The sequence below is a fragment of the Suricata suricatta genome, chromosome 17 (genome assembly GCF_006229205.1).
Source record: "Suricata suricatta isolate VVHF042 chromosome 17, meerkat_22Aug2017_6uvM2_HiC, whole genome shotgun sequence".
Classification (NCBI taxonomy): domain Eukaryota; kingdom Metazoa; phylum Chordata; class Mammalia; order Carnivora; family Herpestidae; genus Suricata; species Suricata suricatta.
Genome location: NC_043716.1, coordinates 8,562,513 through 8,583,802, shown reverse-complemented (window position 1 = coordinate 8,583,802; position 21,290 = coordinate 8,562,513). Strand labels below are relative to the sequence as shown.

The window sequence follows — 21,290 nt, the reverse complement described above, 5'->3', positions numbered from 1 at the left end:
TTTTTATAGTTACTCTTGCTAAATGAGTGGTACCTTTTTTTTCTATTACCCCCTGCAGTTGGCTTGAGGACTCAACAGCATTTGGTAGAAACAACCTTCCTCTACTCTTTAACCTTCTTATGTGGAGGGAATTCCCTGGCCCATATCTGAGAAGTGGTGAAGCCCAGATGAACAATTAGAAATGTGATCCATTTCCTGAACAATTTTATGGTAGGTCTTTCTTTGCCTCTTAAAATATGCTCAACTTAGGAAAATTAAGAAGCAATTTACAAACATTTTTGACAACATATACATAAACAACACCTTTATTAACAGTGGCCCAATAAGAGCAGTCAATTTGGTTTTATAGGTAACCAAAATCATTGGAAAAGTGGAACATTAAAACTTCCAAGAATCACGTTGGAGTACAAACACACAGATCAAACATCGAGCATAAAGAGAACAAATACTGAAATGTAAAGGGTCAGACTTCTCAGTAAAACCAACTCAGAGCAAGTCTCTTAATGCTATTGAAAATGTAAATAGATTACAAACTTGAGTCTTTGGAACGATCAGATAGTTCCTGGTTAAGTGGTACTTGGAAGGGAAAAAACTGTATTCCCCAAGGTCTCAGGGAGGCTCTGTAGGAAGCAGCACCAGATGGAGGCAAGAGCAGAAAGAGAAGCCCCTTCTCTATGAGGAGCTAGATAGTAGGATGGTCACAGTTCTTGACCGGTAGACAAAAGAGGTTTAAGATACATTCATTGTTAAGTAATTTTCTACTTGATCAATAGTTAGCCACTTATTGTATAGACTGAGTTTTTATCTCCCCAAATTTATCTTGAAATCTAATCCCCCGAGTGACAATATTAGGGGGGGGGTGTCTTTGGGAGGTGAGTAGGTCATGAGGGCAGAATTCTTATGAATAGGGTTAGTGCCCTTATAAAAGAGGCCCCAGAGAGCCCCTTGCCCTTTCACCAGGAAAAAGATGGTTGTCCCTGAACGAGGAAGGAGGCCCTCACCGGACATTGAATGGGTTGATGACTTGATCTTGGACTTCCCAGTCTCCAGGACTGTGAGAATATTGTTTATAAGCCACTCAGTCTGTGGTGAGTTGTTTTGTTGTGGCAGCCCAAATGGATGGACACTTCATTAAAATATGCATATACACACACATATATGTATATATCTACAAATATATATACACACACATATATAGAGGCTTTCTACATAACTTATCATGTATCAGGTCTCTTACATGCATTCTTATCCAATCCTCATAACTTATGAGAGAAGGATGACTTATTTCCATTTTGCTGGTAAAGACACTGAGACTCAGAGGCAGTAGGGTCACATAAATGCTAAATGGACGTGGCAGAATTCAAACTCAGCTTTGAAAAGCCCACATGTTCTTAATTTTGTCAGTCACATTTGGCCCCCAAATGAGGACTTTATTTTCACTCAAGTGTTGGGCACTTGGTGCTAACATTGTAGCACCAAGAATGCGTGTGGTCAAGAGCCAACTAAGCCTTGTGTTTGGAGAAACAGGCAGAGGACTGGACTTGGTCCATGGGTCCAGGCCATAGCCTACCCGTTCCTACTGTAGACCATGGATATGGAGTATTGAGGTGGTGAAAAGGATTAAGAGCCTTTCCCTTGTTCCTGTGTCAGCCTCCTCCTCTGACCTCTCAGACCTTGAGCCTTCTCACTAGCCTCCACCCTTTCAGTGTGTCTTTGTTCTTTCCAAAACCTCTTTCCAGCCCTTTCAGCCCCAGATCCTATTGTTTTGATTTTCCTCGCAGCTGATTTACCTCCTTCATCTTTAACCATCTTGTTTGCTCTCCACTACCACTTCTTTAAACTCTATTCCTCTACTTTTCCTCAATAATACAACTAAGGTTTACAGAGAAGGGATTGTAAGAAATAACAAGGATAGGGTGGAGAAGACAAGAGCATGGACTGGTTTCTGAAATGTTCAAAAAGGATAGAAGTTTGGAGAAGAGAGAAGAAATCTGTCACTACTTTCTTTCTACCTTTTCTATAATCTTTTCATACAACAGAGTAACAATAAAAACTGACATTTGCATAGCATTTGGCTAAATATTTATTTGAACTTTTGCTTTCCCAATCCCACCGCTGGTTTCTGGTCACCCATGTAACTTATGTCAAGTCATCACTGTGGTTTCCTGCCTTTTCTACCTTCTTTAGGGCTCTGGGATATGGCAAAGACCAACACACATTTAGGGAGAACAGTAATAACAACAAAAGTTGTGGATAGACTTAAGAGCCAGAGAAATGGCAACCTTTTCTTCATGGAGGTAAGCTGCTTATCCTCCAGTGAGTCACTGTCCTCTGAACTATTTTCCATATCTGACAGGAAGGTGTGTCCTTGTGTCTCACAGCTGCTTCGGTTATTCTTCTTGACTGGTACCCTAAATATAGTAACACATTGAACTCATCAACTTTTCAGACCCTCAACACCCCAGGGGCTTTATCTCAATGTGACCAAGCATAGTTTACAGAAAGCAGAATAAGGTAAAGAAATGAAATCTCCGTGTGGTTGTAAACAACACCAACAAAAACACCAACAAGGATTCCTTCAGTGCCAAGGATGAGAAAAGAGGCATTTGACTGAAGACTACAGTTTAGATGTTGACCCATTCTCACCTTCAGGGTTATTCCAAGGAAGTAGAAAAAGATCTACACAGCAGAGGGATGACAATTCTCTAAACTGATGACCACCATAATGTTAAGTGAATGTGACTTAGAACCTGCCACGAAGACATTCTATTTATGTGCATCCAATGAGACAGTAGCCTTTGGGGGGAAGGAGAGGATCTGAAGCATATTTCAACTCTTGACTTTTAAGTTTTAGAGCTAATGTAAAAGACATGACCCTCTCTGGCGAAATGACACTACCTGTATATCTGGAGATCTACTCTGGATCCAAAGAGGAACCACTCTGTGTCGTCCTGATGATAAAGAATGGGTCCTCTGCCTAAGTTAACAAATTAAGAATTTCCTTTCAGAATGAGAAGCTATACAAGGGCTTCAATATGACAAAGAGAGGGAGGATCCAGATCTCACAATGATTATATTACTATCCACTCACAAGGATTTCTTGAGTTTCCATGAAAGGGTATTTGATAGTGGTGGGGGGTTTGGGGGGTGAGGATCAAAATTTGAGATCCTTGGCTAGAAGCTTTCATACTGATTAAATCAATGGATAGAAGGAACATTGTTTATGGCTCAAAACTATGTATTATGCAAGTAAAATCAGATGCGTACACATTGGTCTTGCAGCAGCATTTTATGGGCATTCCACCAAAATGCTCGGGTATTTAACACAGTGATAAAACCAACTTACATCTCGTCACATTCACTAATTTTTCAGAGCTGCTCTTCAGTGTGAATTCTTTGATGTCTGATGAGGGATGAACTGCACTTAAAGCTTTTCCCACATTCGTCACATCTGTAAGGCTTCTCTCCAGTATGAGTTCTCTGGTGTTGAATGAGAGCTGATGAGTGAATGAAGGCTTTCCCACATTCATTACATTTGTATGGTTTCTTTCCAATATGAATTCTTTGATGTTTAGCAAAATTTGAGCTCCGGCTGAAGGTTTTCCCACATTCATTACACTCATAGGGTTTCTCTCCAGTATGGATTCTCTGATGCTGAACAAGATGTGTGCTCTGACTGAAGGTTTTTCCACATTCGCTACATTCATATGGCTTTTCTCCAGTATGAACTCTTTGATGTTTAGTAAGGGATGAGCAATGGCTAAAGGCCTTCCCACATTCCTGACATTTGTAGGGTTTCTCTCCAGTATGAGTTCTTTGATGTTTAATAAGAGCAGATGAATGAATGAAAGCTTTATCACATTCATTGCATTCATACGGCTTCACACCAGTATGAATTAACTGATGCTGTACAAGATGTGTACTTCGATTAAAACCTTTTCCGCACTCATTGCATTCATATGGTCTCTCCCCAATATGAATTCTCTGATGTATCGCAAGGGATGAGCTTTCTGTGAAGGCCTTTTTGCATTCACTGCATTCAAAGAGAATTCTAGTATGAGTCCTCTGATGTTTAGTTAAATTAGCTCTGTGGCTAAAAGACTTCCCACATTCATTGCAGCTATAGGGTTTCTCTCCAGTATGGACTCTCTGGTGTCGAATCAGCACTGAATGGTAAGTGAAGAGCTCACCGCAATCGTTACATTTATGAGGTTTTTTCTCCTTATAGGTTCTTTGCTTTTTCATTAAGTTTGATTTCGGTTTCAACCTTTTTTCAAGTGTATGGAAGGCATAGGATCCTTTAGGAACTCTGTCTTGAGGGAGAAGAACAGACTTCTGACTAAAGTTTTTCCAATATATGTCATTCTCATGAGCTCCTTCTTCAGGGAGTGAGTTCACATGGGTGAACATTTCTCTCAAGTGTCTCTCTTGAGTTCCTTGCTGATTCTCTAACCAATTTTCACATTCAAGAGTTGTTTCCAAGCTGGAGTCGTAGACACCATTCCCTGTCAGTCTGTCTATTACTGCAGCTTGGCATGATTCTTCTTTGGAAACATCTTGTGCTGAAGTTGAATCTTTGTCCTCAGGCTGGGTCTCCAGGTCTGAAAGAAATTGGAAATGCAAATTTCCTTCATTTCAGTGCTCAACAAAAGACAGTTCTGTAATAGCTAATGAAGATGAAAAGCATGCTTTCGAGGAGTAAGTGGATTTGACTTTTGTAAGATGATGTGCAAAGAGAAGCAAATGGAAGCAAACAATATGGATGGTGTATGTGGAGAAAAGGAGTACACCTTATCCAGGACAGTCAAAAGGGGATAAAGATGACCAAATACAGGAGAAGGAGAGATGTAGATGAAGCAACACATCATTGGATGAGCAGGTACTGAGCACACTAGATCAGCAGAGGGGAGAAACAGATTCTTACTGAATACCGACTTCTGTGATAAATACACAGTTATCTCTTTAGTGTAGAGGACAGTTATGGCTTCTGGGTTTACACACATCCAATCCTATTCGTGTCCCAATATGTATCCCATTTCCAGTCTAATCTTCCCTAACAATGCTTTTATAATACATCTCTGATAAAAAATCTCCTATGATCACCCAAAGATATAATGACAAATATATGAAATTATATCTACACAAGACTCCACATTTTAACACTAATTGAGATGGCAAAAGACTGGTAAATCTTAATATCATACTTATAAAATAGAAAACTCATTAAACACATTATGACACAGACATACAACTGAAAATCTTAATATTCTACTGTAGAGAACTCATTAAATACACTAGGATGTAAATATAAAATGGAAGGATAGGCAACTTTTTAAAAAATCAGAAAGATCTCCATATATAGGTATGAAGTTCTCTCCAGGATACAGTAAACAATTAAAAAAAAAACCCAGCAGGCTGCAAGTGAGTGTGTACAGTTTACTTCTTTTTGTGTAGGAAAAAAAAGGGAGGAGGGAGGGAGATAGAAATATACATACAAATTTGGTTATATTTTCAAAACCCAAGGACAGAGTAATGAAATACTAATAAAAATGGTTGCCTATAGAGAAAGTTTCAGAATAGAGGAGGGCAGGGATGGAAGCTAGATATTTCTAAATATTGTATTCGAATTTTTACATCTAATATAAAACTACTTTATAAAGCTAAGATAATTTAAAGAGTGTGGTCAAAGCAATAGACTAATCAATGAAACAGAAGAGCAACTTCAGAAATAGTCAAGCGTATATGATTAAAAGCAATACAAAGGTGGTATGTCAGTCAGTCAATAAAAGATAATTTGTTTTCCAACAAATGGCGCTAATGATTAGACATTTATAAGAAAATTAAGTTAGGGGCGCCTGCGTGGCTCAGGTGGTTAAGTGTCTGGCTTTGGCTCAGGTCATAATCTCATGGCTCGTGGGTTCGAGCCCCACGATGGGCTCTGTGCTGACAGTTCAGAGCCTGAAGCCTTTGGATTCTGTGTCTCCCCCTCTCTCTGCCCCTCCCCTGCTTGCATGCTGTCTGTCTGTCTTTCTCTCAAAAATAAACATTAAAGGAAGAAGAAAATTAAGTTGGATGGCCCTCATTCTATATAGCCAAATGAATTCTATTCCTTCATCAAGCTTCTCTTCTATCTGTGTATTCAACAGTTATCTACTGAGTATCTATCACACTAGGCTCTGTGTGAGGCACTGAGGAAAGACACACGCAGTCTCTGCACATGAAAGGGAAGAAGATTTAGGCCAACAGTCACAAATGCATGGAAACAATGCACCTGTAGTAATTAACTACTGAGGAATAAGACGCAAATGACACGACGCAAGAACGTAAGACGGGAAATCTAGGGAGAGGAGGGGAGACTTCTTGAGGAAGTAAATCGCTGAGCTGAAATGAAAGTGGGGTTGGAGTCTGGGTGAGTGCTCTAGGTGACAGGTACCAAAGCACAGAGGTGACTGCTCCAGGTAGACGGAATGATACGTACAAAAGCCCCACAGTGAGAGGGACACACGAGGAAAGCACAGTGGTTGAGAGCAAGGACTCTGGAGCCAGAGTGCATGAATCTAATCCCAGCTGTGACCTGGGCCAGGTTATTCGGCTTCTCTACTTCGGTTTCCTTATGTGTAAGACGGACAAGAACAGTACCTACTTCATGAGGAATAATGACAGTACCTACATGAAGAAGCATTAAATGAGTATAAACCATTGAAAACGCTAGCAAACACTTATTAGCACTTGCTGTGTTAAACACATAAAACATAACTTGATATAAGGCTGATAGAAGGACGTAGGTAGAAATATCAAAGTGTGGTCCATAAACCCCTGGCAGGCCAGAGGTTCAAAACCATTTTCCATACAACGCTTAGATGTTTTATACCTCACTCATTGTCTTGTCATTTGCGCTGATGTCGCAAAACTGACGGTGGCGAAAGTGCTTATGACTGAGCGCAAATCAGGACAATGACGACAGACTTACTGCAGCTGCGTTCCTCCCTGCCGCGTACTCTCAGTTAAGAAAAAAAAAGTCCTATTTCACTTAAAAATGTCTGAGGAAACAGTAAACATTGTTAATTTTATTAAATTGCAGACTTTGAGTATGTGCCTTTTTAAAATTCTGAATTGATGAGATAGGGAATATTCATAAAGCAATTCTGTCCGCGTCAAAGTAGGATGGCTGTCTTGAAGAGAACCATTCGGAACATCACTTGAGCTGTGAGCTGAAATTAGCCACTTTTCTCATGGACCACACATTTATCCAAAACATGTTATCCAAGTTGAGTATTTGGCAGGAATTCAGTGAGCCTGTCACTTCAAGAAAAAACAATCACCAGTATTCAATAAAATTTCACCTTTCAGGCAGAAACCAGAATCTTGGAAAACTTGTATCTGTCACTGGGAGCTGGGCAGCTTCTTAATCCTTAAAGAGTTTTCTGATAAGGTCAGTGGTAATATTAAAAGTTGTGATTTAATGGGGCACCTGGGGGGTCAGTCAGTTAAGCTTCCGACTTCGGCTCCAGTCATGATCTCATGGTACATGGGTTCAAGCCCCGCGTTGGGCTCTGTGCTGACAGCTGGGAGCCTGGATCCTGCTTTGGATTCTGTGTCTCCCTCTCTCTCTGTCCCTCCTCCACTCACGCTGTCTCTTTCAAAAATAAGCACTAAAAAAAATTATTTTTTAAATTTTGATTTAAAAAATAGCTGTAGGATGTAATGTGTTGATACTTAAAAGATCTGCATAACTCGGTGGACCACTTGTTTCCAAAAGATCAGTAGATTTTAACCAAAGAGTATGAAAAATTCACAGGTCTGATTTCAGATGCCACACTGTAGCTCATCTTTAAGAAACTACCACATGCCCAGTTTCAGTATAGTATCAGAACAGCCACACTTATCTGAAACACCCATAAACTACTCTCTTTTCCAACTGTACACTGGAGTGAGGCTACGTTTCTTTCACTCAAGTCGACCGGAACAAATATCACAACAAACTGCCTTCAGAAGCAGGAGTGAGAATACAGATTTGCAAAAATGTAAAACAATGCATTCTTTTCAGTACTTTTTTTTGGGCAGCAAATAGTTGTGTTCAGAAAAATTATTTCCATTGGTATGTAATGGGTTTGTAATTTTTTTTAATTTTAGAGAGAGAGAGAAGAAGAGAGAGAGCACGTGAGTAGGAGAGAGGGGCAGAGGGAGAGAGAGAATCTTAAACAGGCTCCATGACCTAGGGCTCAATCTGATGACCCTGGAAAATCAAGCGTCACTCAACTAACTGAGCCACTCAGGTGCCATAATTATTTTTTTTCCCTAAAGTTTATTTATTTTGAGAGACAGAGACAGTGTGAGTGGAGGAGGGGCAGAGAGAGAGAGAGAGAGAGAGAAAATCCCAAGCAGGTTCTGCACTGCCAGCTGCGTGGGGCCTGATGTGGGGCTTGAACTCATGAAATTGTGAGATTCTGACCTGAGCCAAAAACAAGAGTCGAATGCTTAAATGACTGAGCCACCTGGGCATCCCCTATCACTCTTATTTTTAAATGAACTATTTAATAGTTAAATTTTTTTCCCAGTTTTCATTTCTAATACAGGAACTCTTGGTAAATATAAACCACATAAACAAAAGCTCGTGAGGGTCCTCAATAATCTTAAACTTGATGCTTTGATGCCAGAGTACCTAAGAACCACTAAGTTACGAGTATAAAAACAGGGTGAGTGGGCGTGAGATGAGATTGGAATGATGACTAAAAGCCAGATTTTACAAGACTTTGTGGACCTCAGGGATTTTGATCATTATCCTAAGGTCAATGGGAAGACATTGGAATGTTTTAAGCAAAAGGGTGACCCCATCAGATTTATATTTGAAAACCTCACCCTCACTGTAATATAAAGAATGGTGGAAATCTATGGGGGCAAAGGTAGAATTGAGATTATCAGGGTAGTCCAGGCAAACAAAAGGGAGGTGGAGGGATGCTAAGAATGAAGAAATATTGACAATAAAATTAGATCAGTGCAGCGATGAACTGGAAAAAGAGAGAGAGGGAAGTGCAGAAACCGTTCATAGATTTCCGGCTTGTGTGACTTGTGCAATTTGACCAGATGGCGAGTGTCGTTAAGACAAGGACTGGAAAAGGGTCCTCCCGGGCGGACGGGGAACTTGGGTTTTAAACAGGTTGCTCTGAGGCATCTTAAACATAAGCAAATAACAACATCATATACTTACACAGATGCTTAGAACAGGAGGCCCGAGGAGAGAGCTAGGCTGGAAAAACAAATTTGGGATTCCTCTAGAGATGATCATTTGGTTGTGGGGGGATATAGAGGCTGCAAACAGGTGACCGGTGGGACAAACCTGGCCCTCAGACATGTTGTGTTTGGCCCATAATGTTTATACAGATTTGTTTTTAAGTTTTATGTATTTATTTTGAGAGAGAGAGAGAGAGAGAGAGAGAGTGGGAGGGAGGGGCAGAGAGAGAGCGTGCGAGAGAGAATCCCGAGTGGGCTCGGTACTGAGAGTGTGGAACCCGATGTGGGGCTTGAACCCGTGAACTGTGAGATCATGACCTGAACCAAAACTGAGTTGGATGCTTAACTGACTGAACCACCCAGGTGCCCCATAACGGATTTCTCAGATTAGTTACAACATTTAAAAACAGAGAGATTTCACACAGAAATTCAAATTGTGGGTTTCTCTTGAAAAAAGCTAGAAACATACTGAATGACAACAACCAGTTGGAGCCAAGATGGGCAGCGCAGCCTGCTGCCACTTTTCTAAATAAAGTTTTAGTGGAACACAGCCATTCACTTATGCACCGTCTACGACTGCTTTCCACGCCACCACGGCTGACAGGGTCACTGCGGCAGAGACCGTATGCCTCAGAAGGCCTAAATTATTTATTAACTAGTCTTTTACATTAAAAGATTGCCAGCTCTTGAGCTACCGGAGTAATGGCTACTCTTTTCAGGGGAGGAATGTGTTCCTGCAATTTGTCCCACTCGGCTCGCTTCACTCAGGTGTGTTCCCGACTGTCCCGTGTACACGCTCAAACTTATCATTCCAACTATACAGAGGGATGAGAGATTAAAACCGAGCCTTGAGTGATTCATTTAACTGTTCAGAAAAGAAAGCTAAAAAGATACAGCCAGAGAAGAGGTGATTCCAAACGGATTAAGGATTTCTAAGAAAAATTAAAGGATAAATATGCTAGAAGAGAACAGAAGAAAATATTTCCTTAATCTTGGAGAGAGCTATTTTTTTTAAAGTTTATTTATTTATTTTGTAAGAGAGCAAGCAAGCACGGGAGTGGCAGAGAGAGAAAGAGAGAGAGAATCTCTAGCAGGCTCCAGACTGTCAGCACAGAGCCTAACATGTGGGAATTGAATTCCTGAACTGCAAGATCATGACCTGAGTCGAAATCAAGAGTTGGATTGATTTCAAGGTTTTTAAAAATGCTTTTATTTATTTTTGAGAAAGAGAGAGAGAGCACAAGCATGGGAGTGACAGAGAGAGAGGGAGACATAGAATCCAAAGCAGGCTCCAGGCTCTGAGCTGTCAGCAGAGAACCCGATGTGGGACTTGAACTCGTGAACCATGAGATCATGACCTGAGCTGAAGTTGGATACCTTACTGACCAAGCCACTCAGGCACCCCAAGAGTTGGACTGATTTTTAAAAATATTTTATTTTTATTAAATGTTTTATTTTTGAGAGAGAGACAGAGTGTGAGTGGGGATGGGGCAGAGAGAGAAAGAGACACAGAATCCGAAGCAGGCTCCAGGCTCTGAGCTATCAGCATAGAGCCTGATGCGGGACTCGAACTTGTAAACCATGAGATCATGACCTAAGCTGAAGTTGGAATGCATTACTGACAAGACACCCAGGTGCCCCAAGAGTTGGACTGATTTTAACCGACTGAGCCACCCAAGCGCCCTGGAGAGAGATATTTCCAAGCACAAATAAAAAACTGGAAAACTCAGAAGATTGAAATACAGTAAAGTTGTACAGTAAAAAGCAGAGCAGAACTGAAGAACAAAATCTAGAAAAAAACGCCTGATGAGAAATAAATACTCATGTATGAAGAGCTCATGTAGCTGATTTAGAAAATGGCAAGACGGGGCTGCCTGGGTGGCTCAGTTTGATTAAGTGTCCGACTTTGGCTCAGGTCATGATCTCACAATTGGTGGGTTCAAGCCCCACGACAGGCTCTGTGGTGACAGCTCGGAGCCTAGAGCCTGTCTTCAGATTCTGTGTCCCCTTCTCTCTCTGACCCTCTCCTGCTCATGCTGCCCCTCTCTCTCTCTCAAAAATAAATAAAACATTAAAAAAAATTTAAAAAATGGTAAGACATCCCATTAAAAAAGGGAAAAAGGTTATGAATAAGCAAGTCTTAAAGAATGACAGGCCTACATGGGGAAAAAGATGAATCTATAATCACAGGGGAAGATTTTAGAACTCTCAGTATTCCAAAGAACAAGATGATTTAAAAAAGAATATTAAAGCAAAATTTTCCTTTTAGAGATATACAAACTATAAAATATAACTAATTATTGTTATAATTAAAACATGTTATTGCAGCATAGACAGAAAAGTGAAACCAGAGAACCTAGAAACAGACCCAAGTATATATGGCACCAGACAAATCTGTGACAAAATATAGATTTTTCAATAAATGATGCTGTTATCAGTTTTAAACATGCAGAAAGATAAAAGTATTTCCTTATTCACAGAATATGCCAACTCCCCAAGAGTATCTGTCTGTAAGATAAAACTTGAACATTTTAGAATAAAGTACAGATTATCTTCCTGGCATTGGAATAAGGAAGACAATTCAGAAAAAGCAATAAAGTATATTAAAAAAAAAAAAAAAGGATGAGGCACCTGGGTGGCTCAGTTGGTTATTGTCTGAGTCTTGATTTTGGCGTAGGTCATGATCTCGTGGTTCGGGGGTTTGAGCTCCGTGGCTGGCTTAATGCTGACAGCGTGGAGTCTGCTTGGGATTCCCTCTCTCCCTTGCTCTCTGACCACCCCCTGCCTTCTCTCTCTCAAAATGAATAAATAAACTTTAAAAAAAAGATAAATCTGTTAACATTAAAAATGAAAAGTTCTGCATACATAAGACACCATAAAATAGAATAAGCCACAGATCAAAAGAACTAATGTTTTTCTCACTGATTTGTAATGGTACCTGTCATATATTAGTATCTAAAACATATAAAGAATTCCAACACATCAAGAAAAAGATGTGAATGGCCCAATTTCAAGAAAACAAGGCAAAGAATATAAATAGGTAATTTACAAAAGAGGAAACCTGAATAGCCAATGAAACATATGAATTACTAATACTCATAACCAGAGAAACGTAAATTAAAAACCATGAAATTTCACTTCACACCCATCAGCCTGACACAAATTACAAAACCTCATGGCACCAACTGTTGGCCCGCATGGAGGTAGGACCTTGGCAGTGCCTAACAAAGCCAAACATGTGATACCTGCAGAACCAGTAGTTCTTATTCTGGTTCTGTACCAAAGCCAACCCTCAAGATGAATGGAAAGAGTGAATAAAACGATGATCAGTGCAACTCTCTTACGAACAGCAGAGAAATTAAAATAAACTATTTACACAATGGACTTACTCCACAGCAGTTAAAATAAGCACAATTCATATGCATGACTATCAAAATACAATGTGAAGTTTTAAAAGAGTCGGATTACAAAATAAAAAGTACAACATAATACCATGCATACATAACTCTTTTTAAATTTTATTTTAGAGAGAGCGAGCGTGAGCGACAGAGAGGAGCAGAGGGAGAGAGAAAGAATACACAACAGAGCCTGACATGGGGCTTGATCCCACAGCCCTGCGGTCATGACCTGAGCCAAAATCAAGACTGAGACGCTCAACGGACTGAGCTACTCAGGCGCCTCCCTAGAGAAGTGTTTTTTGACACGTGTATACGTATACGTGTGAGTCTTCCCCCTCCCCCAGACATTAGCATGATTTACCCCAACGAGCAGGAAGAAAGCAAACAAAAGGACTTTAACTAAATCTGTACCATTGTTAAATTTCTTCAAAAGCCATCACACACCTGTAAGAATGGCTACAATGAAGCAGACAGACAACATCAACTGCTGATGGGGACGAGGAACGACTCCTAAGCACATGCTCTGCCTTGGGAGGGTACCTGTCACTAGGACCATGACTTTGGAAGCCTGTTTGGCGCTGTCTACCAAAAGGAAACAGGCACCGGCCCCAAGATGCAACGCTTCTTGTATTCATCCAACAGAAATGCAAATAGAGGCATACCTTGTTTTATCCCACTGAACTGTGCTTCGCAGATACTGCATTGTCTTTTTGTTTTTCACAGATGGAAGGTTTGTAGCAACCCGGCCTCAAGCAAGTGTATCAACCCCATTTTCCCAACAGCATTTGCCCACTTCGTGCGTCTGTGTCACATTGTGGTCATTCTCGCGGTATTTCAAACTTTCTCATTATTATTATATTTGTTATGGTGATCTGTGCTCAGTGATTACGACTTGCTGAAAGCTCATAGGATGGCATTTTTAGACAATATATTTCTTTTAAACTTTTTAAAAATGTTTATTTATTTTTGAGAGACAGAACATGAGCAGAGAGGGAGACACAGAATCCCAAGCAGGCTCCAGGCTTTGAGCCATCAGCACAGAGCCCAATGCAGGGCTCAAACCCACAACCCATGAGATCATGACCTGAGCTGAAGTCGTATGCTTGACTGACTGAGCCGGCCAGGCGCCCCTAGACAATAGTTTTTAATTAAGGTGTGTGTATTGTTTTTTGAAGACATGTTACCGTACACTGTAGCATAATATAAACATAGCTTTTATATGCAACGGGAAACCGGAAAATTCCTTTGGCTTCCTCTACTGCAACACTTGCCTGACTCTCCAAGGTATGCCTGTATGTGTTCACCAGAAGGCACGTAAAAGAATACACATGGCAGCCCTCCCCTCTTCATTCAGCCCCAACCTGGAAACTACCCACATGCCCATCTCAAGAGGACACATAAACTGGCATAATGAAAGATGGCCCAACAGAGAGAATGAACTAGAACCACATGCAAGAACGTGGATGTATCTCACAGATATGTCCAGGGAAGAAAGCCAGACATCAGAATATACAATCGGATTCTGTCTAAATGAAGTTCAAGAACAGCCAAAACGCATCTATGGTGTTAGAAGTTGGGATAAGGTCACCGTTGGAAGGAATGAAGGGACAAGGGTGCTTCTGGGCTGGTGAGGTTGCTTCTTGATCGGGGCACTAGTTACATGAATGTGTTCATTTGTGAAAATCCAGGGAACCGTATAGTTAGGATATTTTTATTCTATGTTGCAAAATAAACAAATGCAAAAGAAGCAAAGTGTTGGCATATGATTCATTTTTGACAGTGAACACGTGTGTTACTTTATTTTCTCAACTTTTATATTATTTAAAAAGCTATATAATTTAAAATAAGATATTTAAAAAAGAAAAGCATGTAGGCATTTCTAATATTCTTTCGTAAGCACTGAAAAGCGTCACTTTTTCCCTGTCTTGTGACGCTACTGTTTCTGAAGATTCCCACGCATCTGACTCACCTGAAGAGCTGCTTTTAGGGGCTTTTCTCTCAAGTGTCAGTGGCTCTTTTCCGTTCTCCAAATTGTAGTTCTCAGGTTTGGAAGCTGGAAGCCCTACTCATTAAAAAAAACAAAACAAAACAAAAAACAAGCAGACAAAGAAAAGAAAGAACAACAAAAAGAAACAGGGCTTAACTATTTGTGATGGGCACAGAAGTCTATTCTAGAGCATAATCCTAAGCCCTTGATCCACAAAGACAGGACATCGGGAGGATATGGAGACCGGAAACAAGGAGGATGGGCCTCTGGATAAAGCTCCAAATATCTGCAGCCAAGAGTCTGGGTCCTGCGTATACGCACTGGATAAGGCAAATGTTTTTGCCTCTCAAGACGAAGAGAATTTCTCAGGGCGCCCGGCTGGCTCAGTCGGGAGAGCACGGAACTCTTGATCTCAGGGTCATGAGTTCATGGCCCACGTTGGGCGTAGAACTTACTTTAAAAAAGAAGACAATTTCTCTTTATGTCTCTGTTGAAGATGTTCCAGAGAGTCCTTAGCTTGGGGAAGAAGTGGAGAAAGTGGGACCTCAGGAGCGGCATGAAAAGTGCCCTATGGTGACTAGAGTTTTTGTCTCCTTTCTAATGGTTTTCACCTTTCTTCCCTCTTCATTTACCAGAACCCACTTTCTTAGGGAATTTATTACATAAGCACAAAATTCAAGGCAAAAAGTATTAAATTAGAAAATGATGGCAACAAATTAAGAGTATAGATATAACTTTTAAATGTTCTTGTGTACATATCACTGGGAGAAGATAACATAGTTCCTTCTACCCCCAAATGAACACACACACACGCGCACGTGCACCTGCTCGCACATGCCTACACCCACACACTCTCCACAGAGTGAGCACAAGTTCCACACTGGCCAGAGAGAACTCTCTAACTGAAAGAATCATGCCACCTTAGAGCTGCCAATGGCCTTCTTTGCCACATGGGGAGATCCTAAGAATAAAGCTAACACAGGGCAAAGCCAGGCCACGTGATTAAAAAAATAAATAAAAGAGATTTCTGACAACATATATGATTCCCTGAATCAAGATTTTTATCCCCTTAAAGTTAGTGTGAATTAGGTTTCTGTGATTTGAATCCAAAGAATTTTGATACGAAACAAGCACAGACATTTCCCCAACAGCTGAGGGCAGAAACATCTTCTCCGGGCCCAAAGGGATCAATACTTTATGATTTCTGAATGCAAAAGTGAAGGCTTTGTTAAGCTACTTCAGTTTCAGTAAAGTAACGATGTCCCCCTACGCGGATTCAAGTCCCAACGAGAAGCCATCCTTACAGAACGACACCAGGTTCCTGTAGTTCTCCAGCATCACCTCCCTTTGTGCAGGATCCAGGTTCCCCCACTCCTCGGGGGTAAAGTCCATGGCCACATCCTTGAATGTCACTGACGCCTAAGACACAAACACACTTTTGTTCACCATCTGTCACTCAACAGACTCAACTCCACCCCCCAATTTCCGCTGGTCCTAGAGTAGACAGATGTATAAAAACACATGCGGGAGGGGAAATGGGTGTGATAAATGATAAGCCTTCTCATGTACTCAGATACTCCAAAGTCATTGGGCATCGATTACAGCCTGGAGTCCATATGAGAACCAAAAGAAGTAAGACCCTGGTTTTTCCATTGAGACTATAGTTTTTCTGGGGCTGAAAAGTCTTGAAACACGAACCAATGAGTCAACAATGCAATTTGGCAAAGTAAACAAAAAACAGCAGAGGAAAACTTATGCATGTCTGTATAATTCTCCTTGTGAGGCCTCAATAAAAACTTAAAGGATCAATCTAGCCAATCAGAAGATGGAGTGAAATGCAGAACTTGCAAAGGAAGAAGTTATGGAATGAAAAGATTGGCAACGGGCACCAAATCCAGTTAGGCACGGAATTCAAGGCAAAAAGCATTAAACTGGAAACTAACAGCAACGAATTAATTGAAGGTACAGATATAACTTATAATTGTTCATGTGTAAATATCATAGGATTAAGTTTATATAACACAAGTATATAAAAGCTGTAATAAATTATAATAAGTGAAATAAATGTTAACTTTTGGAGAATCTGAATGGAGCACAAAAAAAAACTCTTCTTATAACATTTCTTTAAGTCTAAAATTATTTCAAAATAACGGTTCCAAAGTAGAAATAATCAGAGATTTAAATAACAAGAATAAAAAAAATAACAAGAATCAACTCTGAAAAATAAAATGAAATATAAAATCATTAAGTAGCCACTAAGTAGACAAGATATTATCAATAAAAAATAGCCTTGATCCTATAATCTGCATATCCATAGCTGAAATGACAGTCAAAAGGAATGAATTTCCTGACCATTTAAAGAAAAAAACACAGAACAAAAATGCAAACTATTGCACAAAAGGCAGGAAACAATGCAAAAGGAGAAATAAAACATAGCAAACAGAATTGTACAAATCACATGGTAAATTTGAAACACAAGTAATTAATATCAATTGATTTACCTCATAAAAAGATTTTTATCTTATTAAAAAAAACCTTTTTTTAAACATTTATTATTGAAAGACAGAGAGAGACAATGTGCGAGTGGGGTAGGAGCAGAGAAGGGGAGACACAAAACCCGAACCAGGCTCCAGACTCTGAATGGTCAACACAGAGCCCAACTCGGGGCTTGAACTCCTGAATCGTGAGATGAAACCTGAGCCGAAGTCAGACTCTTAACTGACTGAGCCACCCAGGCTCCTTCGTCATAAAAAGTTATTTTTTAAAAAATCTGCAACCTGTTTACAGAAAGAACACTCAAAAAAAAAACACCCCAAAGTTGGGATGAGAGGGAAGGAAAAGGAAGTACACGTCACACTGTCATCCTCACTACGGAGAGGTGGGGGACTGAATCTGGGGAGGTAATATTACCTTTGTCTTATATATGTCTGTGCTGTTCACCTGGTTACAGTGAGCAAGAATTAGAACTTTAATATTTTTAAAAATATAATATGTTAAAGATAAAAAATAGCCCAGGAAAATTCTACTAAGAAAAATAGCTGCAAAGTTGGCATCAAAAAAAATCGAATGCATTGCAAAAGACAGCTTTAAAAAAATTTCCATAGAAGGTTTAATCCACCGGAAGCTGTAACAGTCCTGAATCCATTATCAAAGTGTTGAAATAAATAAAGCATTCACCGTTCCTCTGGGAGCTACACCCCGAGTTTCCTCTGGCCGCCAGGCTTGCCTACTTTTAGTATAGTTCAAGTGGTAGTAATTCCATCCCTGACTCATGGGAGAGACGTGTGTGTATATGAGTGTGTGCAGGTATATTCCCTAGGTCTGACCGATTAGAAAATTACCATTATATCTGCCCAAGAATGGTGCCAGAACGCGCCTAATGCCCATCAAAGAGTTAATTCCGAGAGGTGGGCCGGAAGGAGTGTGAGAGAAAATGCCTTTTTTACTCTGGTCTTTAACATGGGAAGATGTAAGCCTAAATATGTTAGGAGCCAGCATTAGGGGGGAAAGCCTGATGAATAGCAATGCCCAATGAGAGGAAGAAAAAAGGTCAATGAAATGGATGGAGTAGGTTCTAGTAATACTGTGTGGATTCTGTTTCTACCATACTTGGATGTTTCACTTATGTTAGCCAATAACTATTTTTTCCTTAAGCCAGTTTGAATTTTCATGAGCTGCGCTTAAAACTTCTTGACTAATACAGGCTTCTAGACTCATGTAAGACTGGAGAAACCAATGGAGACAAACAAGTATATAGGGATCCTGAGAAGGGGTGTCTGGCTGGCTCAGTCAGAAGAGCGTAGGACTCCTGATCTCAGGGTAGTGAGTTCGAGACCCATGTTTGGTGCGGAGACTGCTTAGGTTAAAAAAAAAAATGCTGAGAAGTCACTTTTCAAACAGTACTAATGTGCCAGGTGTCTAATTTTCACACTTTGGATTATAGTAGCAAAAAGAAAGGTTAACTGAGGTATGCCGCACACATCATGGGGAGCTCTTTTCTTCTACCCAACTTTTTCCAATAAAATGTTTCAGATATACAAAAAGTTAGGAGACTAATACACTGTTTGCCCACATTACCCAACTACCACTCAAATTCAACAATTCTTAATATTTTCCCTCGGGAAGGGGGGCGGATTGGAATGTAGGCTGTAGACTTAACACCTCACCTCTAAAATACTTCAGCATTCATCAGTTTGGAGGGCTGGATTCTAACTGTTTAAATTAAGCCTTCCGGGGGTGCCTGGGTGGCTCAGCCGGTTGAGCAGCCGACTTTGACTCAGGTCAAGATCTCATGGTTTGTGGCCCTCGTGGGGCTCTGTGCTGACAGCTCAGAGCCCGGAGCCTGCTTCAGACTCTCTGTCTCCCTCTCTCTCTGCCCCTCCCCCCTTCCTCTCCCCCTCTTTCAAATATAAATAAACATTTAAAAATACGTTTCCTAAGTTACCAAGCACAGAAATGAGTATAAACGGTCACAGACGGGCAATGTTTCTTCTATGCCTGTTGAATGACAATAAATACTACATGGAGAGGGCACTATGGGTAAGTAGGCGACATTTTCTACTAGGAGTGCATTAGATAGTCAAGCAATCTCTTAGGACTGGAACCCAGCTCTCTATATGAGCTCTAGGGGACAAGAAAAGTCCACACTACAAACAAGGGAGTACATCTATCCTCTGAGAAATAAGGCGTAATTTTCAATAATCAGCAGGGACTCACACTTACCTGGGATCTAGCTGTGAGGCGCAGAGCTGCCACTTCCCCCTCTTCCACGCTCTGCTCTTGGGAAAGGGGAGAATCCTGGGAAGACACAGCTAAGGGCAAGAAAGCAGTAATGATGGGGCCTAGCCACTGTGTGACTCAGATTTGTAAGTCTAAAACCCGCCCCCCTCCCCCCAACTAATGATGCTCCCTGCAAACACTGTAACAGAAGGGCGCCCGGAGCAATCCAGGATCCCAGCATCCTGGGGAATGTCCAGAACTACCCCTACAATTATAACACATTCTGGAAGATGGCACTCTCCAATCTAAAAATTAAAATAAGTCTGTTTGATCCCCGAGCTGAATGTCCCTATCAGAAAAACAGGCTCAACGGTTTTCAAAAAAGCATCCTGCAAACTTCTTTAGAACGTAGACTGCTGCACTCCATCTCCAAATAATTATCATTAGTTGAGTCTGCAGTGTGATCTAGAAATCTAACAAGCAGCGGGGGATGTAATTCTGATGTAGGAGTCCAAACTTCAACAAAGACTTCCCTCGTAGTACTGGAAGTCAGTCTTGGATTTCTAGGCCTGTTTTCTCCTGTATAACACAAAAATCCTTTGCTTATTGAAATCTCAGGGCTGTTGTCCAGATAAAAAGGCATAGAAGGTGTGGACGATACTTTTGCCTTGCAAAAAGCTAAATTCTCAGGCTGATGGTTGAAGCGAGGAAGGCAGTCATCTGGGAGGAAACATGCGGGACAGAAAGTAATCGAGGCTATGCTCATTCCGCTCGGACTTTGGGGGTGGCTTTGGAGCGTCCATAGAGCGCCCAGTTGGAGAGGAAAGGGGGATGGATCCCACACCAAGCCCCCGAGGCTCACTCAAAGAGCCCATCCATCCCCACAGACAAAGGAGCGGACAGCACTCTCCACAAGAGCCACCTCCTGCGAGGCAACTGATTTCCCTTCAGGAGGAAGGAATTTGGCCCTTACACGACACAAGTTCAACACTTCTGCAACTCTCACCTCTCTTCTCGTGCACATCGGTCTCCATGATCACCACCTGCTCCCGGTTCAGACTATTCCGATGTCCCCCCGCCAGTTCAGACTCCCCGGGCCGCACAGCGAGAAGCCCCCGCGGCCTCGTCGTCCTCCCTCCTGCCTTCCCTCGGGGGGCTCCGCGGAAAGGCTTCGATCAGGTCGGGTAGGGTTTCTTCCTCAGTCTCGAGCCTGGCTCGGTCCTGCGAGGCTGGAACCTGGAAACCCCGGGACAGCATCCCTGAGGCTGGGTGCCCGGCGCCGGTCCCTGCAGCTTGCGGCTGTCCCTGGGGGCACCGAGCGGCTGCACCGGACCAGCCCAGGCAGCAGGCGCACAGACCAACGCCGCCGCGCTCCGGGCTCTCCCCGAAGCCCAGCGACTCGCCCGTCGCGCCCCCGCCCGCACCGCGCTCGCACCCGCGTCCCGGGGAGGCGGCACCGCGGGAGGGATTCGGGCCGGAGCGCGGAGGGATGGGGCTCCTGGTCCTCCCTCGAGGCCCCTTCCACAAACGCGCACTGCAGCCCCGACTCGGCACGAACGGATGCCCTGGGGCCACCATCTAGGCTGAGCGGAGAAGCGCGGCATGGAAGCGTCCAAACTCACCTCCCATCCCGGGCCTGACAAAGGCTACGAACTTCTTGGGCCAGCTCGGAATCGCGCATGCGTAAGAAAGAGCGGGGCAAGGCTGGCAGGCCTCAGCCAGCCCCGGAACTACGAATCCCAGAAGCCCCTGGGCGTTGCCAGACTCCGTTTCTCAGCAGGTGGGGGTACACGTGGCGCGGCTGGGAGAATCGAAGGCGCTGTGGTCTCCTTCCCTCTCGCGAGAGTATCGGGCAGCATCGCTAGTGTCGGTTACCCCCAAGGGAGAGCGCGAACGCCAGAGTGACGGAGTGAAGTCAGCCGGTACCTGCGCTTTGTCTCCTCGTGGGGCTGCCG

General features: G+C 42.1%; 1 protein-coding gene across 2 annotated transcripts; it reads right to left on the bottom strand.

Annotated features, from left to right (window-relative positions):
• Positions 1–289: 289 nt before the first annotated feature.
• ZNF286A (zinc finger protein 286A) lies at positions 290–21,011 on the bottom strand. Of its 2 annotated transcripts, none has more exons than XM_029928958.1 (6): positions 20,958–21,011; positions 20,342–20,571; positions 19,339–19,457; positions 15,921–16,035; positions 14,599–14,691; positions 290–4,601 (listed from the first exon to the last, which is right to left on the bottom strand). In XM_029928958.1, the coding sequence occupies exons 2-6, from the start codon at positions 20,367–20,369 to the stop codon at positions 3,370–3,372; spliced, it is 1,587 nt and encodes a 528-aa protein (XP_029784818.1). In that variant the 5' UTR covers positions 20,370–20,571; positions 20,958–21,011; the 3' UTR covers positions 290–3,369. The 2 variants fall into 2 exon arrangements, with proteins under 2 accessions (XP_029784818.1, XP_029784819.1); XM_029928959.1 differs by having other exon boundaries at positions 19,339–19,427.
• Positions 21,012–21,290: the final 279 nt, after the last annotated feature.